General features: G+C 54.8%; 1 protein-coding gene across 1 annotated transcript in view; it reads left to right on the forward strand.

Annotated features, from left to right (window-relative positions):
* Nucleotides 1–8,170, forward strand: part of CTNNBL1 (catenin beta like 1) — a 48,929-nt gene that overhangs the window by 35,100 nt on the left and 5,659 nt on the right. The window contains exons 16-17 of the mRNA XM_026862356.1: nucleotides 4,358–4,455; nucleotides 5,476–5,556. Of these exons, the coding sequence (XP_026718157.1) occupies nucleotides 4,358–4,455; nucleotides 5,476–5,556 (179 nt within the window). The remainder of the gene's footprint in view (nucleotides 1–4,357; nucleotides 4,456–5,475; nucleotides 5,557–8,170) is intronic.

An 8,170-nucleotide genomic window follows, 5' to 3' on the forward strand; every position in this document is an offset into this window, starting at 1 on the left:
GCCAGCACAGAGCAGGGGCAAAGGGAATTTACGTGTGAAGAAGCTTGTGTAGAAGCTCTTTAATTAATTACATTAACCCGTTCCTGTCCACTGATGCACAAGAGATGAGAAACCAAAGAACCTGAGGTTTCCCTTCTGTCTCCAGAAGGCCGCTGTGCGTTTGCCCCACTGCAGGGCTCCGTGGGCTGGAGTGGCTGAATAAATGGATCTCGGTTCTTCACTCCCATTAGAGCTGAGGGTAGGATTTGGTAGAAACCTCTCCTATGTGCAGTATATTGGGCACAACGTGTATGAAACTACCTGACGACACACGACTGTGTAGGACTGAGCTTTCAGACCAGGCTCGTGGGCTTTATAGAGGCATAGCATTTGGCTACCTGTGTTAGCTTGTCGTATCCGAGCTGGGACAGGGGAAGGCCAGGCTGGGCGTCGGGAGAAGGTTCCTCACTGGGAGGGCGGTGGGCTGCTGGAACAGGCTCCCCAGGGAGGCGGTCACGGCACCCAGCCCGTCACACCTCAGCTCTGTTGTATGATTTAGTGTCAGGCAGTCCTGCGAGCAGCAGGGAGTTGGACTCGATGGTCCTGAGGGGTCCCTTCCAACTCGAGATATTCCATGATCCTATGAAATGGGATGTTGAGGTTCATTCCTACCTTTAATTCTTTCTGTAGGAAATAGTGCAAAATCCTGTGGCTTTTAGCTCCCCCTAAAATGGCGTATAATTACAGGTGGCAGCAATAGCCCTAGTGATCTCTGAAGATGGGAGGAAAAGACAGGAGATGGTTTAATATTTTTATAGTTCCACAGAAAATTGTGCTCAGCAGGTTTATTCGATAAAATATTCTCACCAGACACTTTGTGCTATAATGACTTACAAATTACATGCTAATTGTGCTACAATTAAGTCATTCCATCCTTGAAAGGGAGAGGTGGAACTTCTGCCATGAGCAATGCCCACAGACTGGGTGCCTGAAATAGGAGTTTCTGTCAGCCCAGCGTCTCAGTTCAGTTTGGGGAGACCGAGCTGCTCGGCGTCGTCCCGAGGGCGGGACCGTGTCGGTGCGGGCGAGGACGCGGCGTTCCCGGGGGGCCGGTGCCCCTGTGCCTGCGGCTGTGCCAGCAGACGGCCGGAGCCGAGGGGAGCTCTTGGCTTCCTCCCTAGGGCTGGTGGGTCCTTGTAGCTGACGGCCCTGACGTGGTTCCTGTTTCTTGCTGCTGAAGTTGAGCTCACGCTCTTGCGGGAGCTGCTGCTCCGTCTCTCCTGGTTCGGAAGCCACGGTGTGCTGGGTCGCAGTGAGCTTGTCAGCTCAGTTTACAGAAATTGAAGCGTGTTTCTGCTTGTAAGGCAGAAATGAAGAAAGTCCTTCCCGCGGCAGGGGGCTCTGATGGCTTCTCGTGGGGACCTGAGAGGTTCTTGGCCACCCATGGTGTGACCTGGGTGCCTGGCGGCTGCGCTGGCTGCCGCAGAGCCCGTGGCCGTGCTCAGTCCTAACCACTGCCTGAGGGCAAGCGAGGGTCCCTCTGCCCCGGGGCCCGTGGGCTCTGCAGCCACTCAGAGCCCCCGGGAAACCGTCGTCCCAGCTGAGCCGAGGCGGAAGGTCCTGGGCAGCCCTTGGTACGATGGTCTGATTTCACGCGGGGCTTCTGCTTCCTCCTGCGTCAGACGTTGGTCCCTGTCTCCTGACCATCCCTTTGGCCCACGGGCGTAGCCGTGGCCTTGGCTTTGGCTGTCAGCCCGTGGGGAAGGCCCCTCCCGAGCACGGCGTGCATCACCTGCCCCTCCCCAGTAACACAGAAAGCGGGGAGGGGAGAGGCTCTGTCCTTGGGGCGGGGGACAAGCCGTGGCGGCTGTTGTTCTGCACGGCCTTCGGAGCCTTCTCGTCTCGGAGGACGCGGAGCGGCCGCGCTGTCCCGCCCGCTGAGGAGGCGCACCCAGGGTCCTGGAGGGGTTTTGCTCTCGGTCAGTGCCCATCCCTTCTGCTCCGCCCAGCCTCGCCTGTGCGCTGGGGAAGGGCGGTGGTAGGTGAGGAAGCAGGGGGATGCGGAGAATCTTCTGGGCCCTGCGTGGAGCAGACGTGATCTTTTGTGTAGCATTGGCAGATCCATTGTGTCTTTAGGTTTTGAGTCTCTACTTGACACCTCGAGGCCTGTCAGTCCTGCCTCATTAGTGTGAGAGAAGCTCATTTTAGCTTCACAGAAGCCCATCTTATTGCTGTCTTCTCCCATCAGCAAGGGGCATCTCAGTACATATTGTTGGCAGATTAGAAATGGCATCTGAGTGCTCATTTGGAGGCTAGCGACTTGACAGCTTTGAAAGAGAGACAAAGTGGAAAGGTGGCTATTTGGTACTGTACTGGGAGGCAGATTAGCATTTAAAGGGTGGCTGTGGTTTAAAAAAAAAAGACTGCAAAAAGGCACCTTAAAACTGTACTTGTCTTCTAATTCATATCTGCTTAATTTACTCGCACAAAATAATCTTGCTGCTCTGTCGAGAGGGGCTGTTGTAACTGCTGCCTTCTCTGTGTAATCAAGGCAGCAGTTGCCTGGATTCGGCTCCTGTGATCGCCGGGCTTGGATCAGAATACAGAACAGACACGCTCGCTCTTTCCTGCTCTGGAGATTCGAAATCCTGGCCTGTTGATGTTTTTCTGTTCAGGAATTTAGCACCGTTGAGAAGAGCAGCCCGTAAGCCCATGTGCAGGGAGGAGGTTGGGCAGCAGTTTGGGAATTGTCACCGTTCTGGAATGGGGTTTCCTGGTGTTTCAGTCAATGGCTTCCGGTCTCTTGCTAGCCAGACTCAACGTTGTTTAGCTTTAGGGACCACGACTGATCAGATTCGAGCAATTTGGCATGGATGTAGGGTGAGGAAAGTCACTCCTTGCACAAAATCAGATTTTTCTTTTCACTGGCAAGAGCTTGTGTGCGAGTTTTGCCCAGTCATGCCTGTGCCCGTGATTCTGGAGAAAATGCTGAAGCATCCTGGAGCGTAGCCAAAGCAGTTGACTTCATGGCACTGGCAACTAAGCATTGTTTTTTAAACTTAACTTGTTCTTTCGCTGGCAGGCTGGATACCCAGGAGGAGAGGAGTTTCCTTACCGGTGCTCTCCTCTCGCTCCCGGGGCGCTGTGCTGAGCAGCTGCGCTGAGTCACTTCACCGGGTTTTGGTGTGGTGAGCATCACTGCGCTCTCTGCGAGAAGTGCACAGCGTTAATTTTCCTTCTTGTGTTTAAAAGACTCTACCTACAATTACATGCGAGGCCTCGGCTTGATGGAACAGGGAGATTTGGTAGCCTAGGTCAGCTTTGGTGCTGGTGACCTTGCGTGTGTTTGCCTGGAGCTCGTGTGCCCCGAGGAAGCGGCTCTTGCCGAGGCTCACAGGGACGGAGCTCTGCCTGGTGACGGCTCTAATGAGAAAATATTGCTCCGCTGGCGTGTGCCCACCTGCCAGGCGGCTGCATAATAAATCACATGAGCTGCAGCGAGCTAGCGGGGCCTGACAAGCTGCTTCCTTTATTTAAGAACTAAACCACAAACCAACCCCCAAAATGCAAAAGGTCACACGTGACATCGGTTACTTTGGGCTGTCGGTCCCTGGGAAGGGGCGGCAGGGCCGCGGGGGCCCGGCCGTGCTTGGGCCTGGGCACAGATGTCCCGTGTGAGCTCGCAGCGGTGACTCTGTACTTGGCTCCGAGGTTTGTGCTGTAGAATATGGACCCCCAAGTGCAGTGGAGGAGACTGTAGAACGTGTTTATTTGGTTCTTTCTGGTTTGTTGTGGCACATTCATATTCATTCCACGGGATCTTCTGTAAATAGAAGTGGTTTGTTTGAGGGTTTTTTTCCTGTAGCTAATACCAGTTAAGTCTCTGCAGGAGCTGCATGCTGGCACAGCTCTTCCTCTCTCCAGCGCTCCTGTTTCAGTAGCCCTCCTCCCTCTGGGAGCCGAGGGTCACTTCAGCAGCAGCTGCTGCCTTCAGCCAGGGTTCACCTGAGCGCCACGGGAGGCGGCGGCATGGGATGGAGGGTGCCACAAAGAGCGTGCGCTGCTCTGCGGGCTGGCCTGGGGAGGGAAACCAGAGCAGGATTTGTGCTTTTTCCAGGTCAGCGGGGACAGGCAGGATTGGTAGCAGGAGCAGCGAGCGGAGCCCGAGGCCCGGCGGCTGCGATGGGCGCGGAGGTGCCTGCGCCCCGGGTCAGCGCGGCTGCTGGCTCCTGCCTCTGCCTGCCGCTGGGAGGGAGCCGGGGTTCTGCTTATCGACAGCTACATGCGGGAGTGCTGGTAGTAAATTTAATGGTGTGTTACAGAGCAAGTAAGCTCCTTTTCCTAATCTCAGCATGCGGTTTTCATTTTGTATCTCTAGAACATGTCTGTTCCATCCTGGCCTCCCTTCTGCGAAACCTGAGAGGGCAGCAGAGGACGCGGTTGCTGAATAAGTTCACAGAGAACGACAGTGAGAAGGTGGGTGCTGAATAGGTGTCTGTGGCCTCTGGGCTCGGAGCCTCGCTCACGGCAGGTGTCTGCGCACCCGCGAGTTCCTGGGCAGGCGTGGCCGTACCCGGGGCTCCCCTGCCGCTGCTCTCATCCGTGTTGGCATCTACAAACCCGAGAGCTGGAAACGCCTTCAGAGCTCCCACGTCACACGGGCTCTTCGTTTCCTGGTGCTTTTGCACAAGATAGAGCGATTCCCAGCCCTGGCTGTGTCTCCCTGCCGAAGCCCGGTCACGCAGCTCTGTCTGTGGTGTCACGTCGTGCTGGCGCCGAGGGACCGGTGGGGGCAGAGGTGCTGCTTGTTCTCGGGAAGCTCTTGCAGAGTTTAGGAATTGCTGTAGTAGACATTTAACATTCCTCATTCCTCTGCTAGAATGTGTCACTTTAGTGGTGTTTACTCTGGATAATTCTTTCCAAAATATTTACATGGTGGCAAGGAGATCAAAGAGCTGCAAAACAGAAACAGCAGCTTTTGCAAAACAGTAATTCCCAAGAGATTTGTAAATTTTGCCACTGGGGAAATACCAGTTCCTTAGCATTCCTCATTAGTGTGTTTTAAAGGTGGTTTTTGTAACCTGCTCTACCAATTGCAGAGGATTTCCCGTTACTAGACAGGCTTTCAGCTGCCCAGCAGAGCTGAGAGCAGGAGAGCCGTAAGGTGTCTGACACGTTTAACGTGGGCTTGGCTGCCTGCGGCGTGGCCGGGAGCGTCCGCTGCAGGCCCGGCGGGGCGAGGGGGGGCACGGGGCTGGCTGCTGCCTCTGTGCTGCCGCGGAGGAGACGGTGCTGGGGGAGGTTACAGCCAGATGCCTGTGGCCTCAGCGGGCCCGTCCCACCAGCCTCCTTCCTAACGTATTCCTTCCTGCGAGTGGGAATTGCCTGTTGCTTCGTGACGACTGCAGCTGGGAGGAAAACAAAGTCACACGAAGGATTAAAGATGATTGCGTTGTCCTTTTTTCTTGCTTAGGTCTCTCTCTTCTGCCCTTGCAGGTTGATAGGCTGATGGAACTGTATTTTAAGTACCTGGATGCAATGCAGGCAGCTGATAAGAAGATTGATGGAGAGAAACACGTATGTATTGCTTTAATTTGGCCAGCTTGTGCCTGTAATACCTCTGCACAGGCTTGTCGTCTGCACAGGGCTTCCGGCTCGGCCACGTCACTCTCCTGAGCCGGGCCCTCGCACCTGTGCTCTTACCTCTTCGTTTGTGTTGCCCCGCTCCCCAGCTTCCAGTTAACCTCAGAGGAAACGGGCTGAGAACTTCTCTACAGCGAGTGCTCCTGGCTGGTTTTTAGAGTGAATTTTACTGGGCGGGCCTAAGTCTGTGCTTCAGTTTGCCTTCACTTTTACTTGGCTGCAATCTTGCTTGGTTTGGCAGATGGAGAGTAAGTGAAATGCAGAGAGACAATTACATGGTAATGTGTGAGGCCTCCTACCCTGGTCTTTAGAGTTCTGATCAGCTGCGAGAAAGCGTCTATTTTGATTAGTTAGATGAGGCTGCAGCCAAGGTCTGGTGTGCTCTCTGCACACCAGCAGTGAATCGTTTTGAATGACATGAGCCTTGGTACCACACAGTACTTTCTTGGAACTGAAGCTGGAACAGACTTTTTGAAAGAGAGCGAGCAGTTGGAGTCAGGAAGCAGCTTGCAGAGCTGTTAGTGAGCTTGGCCAGCTTCCCACAAGATTATCTGTATCAGCACTGAAGAGGGTGTGAGATTGATTAGCACTGACGGAGAGCAGTGGCTGCAGGGCTGGCCCTGCACGCGGGCGAGCTCAGCGTGCCCCGGGCTGCAGCCCCCAGCCGCGCTCCGACAAGCAGCCGCCTGCCCGCAGCCAGGGCCGCTTCTCCGGGCACTCCAGGCGCTGGGGGGGCACGGGGGTGGCCGAGGGATGGAGCTGCGTCTGCTGCCAGCGCTCAGGCTCCCATGGACAGCCACAGCTTCACAAAGGAACGGTGGCCTGAAGAAATACAGCCTTTACCCTTTCCTGCTAGCCCTCCGCCCCCTGTTCGTCCTCAGAACAGAGCAAGAAATTATTTCTTTACATTTGAGTGTTGGTGTGTGGGTTTGAGAACTCAGAATCAGAATGGATTTCTTTGGCTGAAGTCTTGCGGTGTGTTGGCAGCTGCTCTGCAGAGCCCTGAAACGCACCAGCCAGTGCAGGTGCCCTTTATCCAAAAGGATCCTGAAGCAGCCTGCAAATGTTAACGCCTGTAGCAGTCAGCCAGCACAGAGCAGGGGCAAAGGGAATTTACGTGTGAAGAAGCTTGTGTAGAAGCTCTTTAATTAATTACATTAACCCGTTCCTGTCCACTGATGCACAAGAGATGAGAAACCAAAGAACCTGAGGTTTCCCTTCTGTCTCCAGAAGGCCGCTGTGCGTTTGCCCCACTGCAGGGCTCCGTGGGCTGGAGTGGCTGAATAAATGGATCTCGGTTCTTCACTCCCATTAGAGCTGAGGGTAGGATTTGGTAGAAACCTCTCCTATGTGCAGTATATTGGGCACAACGTGTATGAAACTACCTGACGACACACGACTGTGTAGGACTGAGCTTTCAGACCAGGCTCGTGGGCTTTATAGAGGCATAGCATTTGGCTACCTGTGTTAGCTTGTCGTATCCGAGCTGGGACAGGGGAAGGCCAGGCTGGGCGTCGGGAGAAGGTTCCTCACTGGGAGGGCGGTGGGCTGCTGGAACAGGCTCCCCAGGGAGGCGGTCACGGCACCCAGCCCGTCACACCTCAGCTCTGTTGTATGATTTAGTGTCAGGCAGTCCTGCGAGCAGCAGGGAGTTGGACTCGATGGTCCTGAGGGGTCCCTTCCAACTCGAGATATTCCATGATCCTATGAAATGGGATGTTGAGGTTCATTCCTACCTTTAATTCTTTCTGTAGGAAATAGTGCAAAATCCTGTGGCTTTTAGCTCCCCCTAAAATGGCGTATAATTACAGGTGGCAGCAATAGCCCTAGTGATCTCTGAAGATGGGAGGAAAAGACAGGAGATGGTTTAATATTTTTATAGTTCCACAGAAAATTGTGCTCAGCAGGTTTATTCGATAAAATATTCTCACCAGACACTTTGTGCTATAATGACTTACAAATTACATGCTAATTGTGCTACAGTTAAGTCATTCCATCCTTGAAAGGGAGAGGTGGAACTTCTGCCATGAGCAATGCCCACAGACTGGGTGCCTGAAATAGGAGTTTCTGTCAGCCCAGCGTCTCAGTTCAGTTTGGGGAGACCGAGCTGCTCGGCGTCGTCCCGAGGGCGGGACCGTGTCGGTGCGGGCGAGGACGCGGCGTTCCCGGGGGGCCGGTGCCCCTGTGCCTGCGGCTGTGCCAGCAGACGGCCGGAGCCGAGGGGAGCTCTTGGCTTCCTCCCTAGGGCTGGTGGGTCCTTGTAGCTGACGGCCCTGACGTGGTTCCTGTTTCTTGCTGCTGAAGTTGAGCTCACGCTCTTGCGGGAGCTGCTGCTCCGTCTCTCCTGGTTCGGAAGCCACGGTGTGCTGGGTCGCAGTGAGCTTGTCAGCTCAGTTTACAGAAATTGAAGCGTGTTTCTGCTTGTAAGGCAGAAATGAAGAAAGTCCTTCCCGCGGCAGGGGGCTCTGATGGCTTCTCGTGGGGACCTGAGAGGTTCTTGGCCACCCATGGTGTGACCTGGGTGCCTGGCGGCTGCGCTGGCTGCCGC

Source organism: Athene cunicularia (assembly GCF_003259725.1).
Source record: "Athene cunicularia isolate RWA chromosome 20 unlocalized genomic scaffold, athCun1 chr20_part2, whole genome shotgun sequence".
NCBI classification, from domain to species: Eukaryota; Metazoa; Chordata; class Aves; order Strigiformes; family Strigidae; genus Athene; species Athene cunicularia.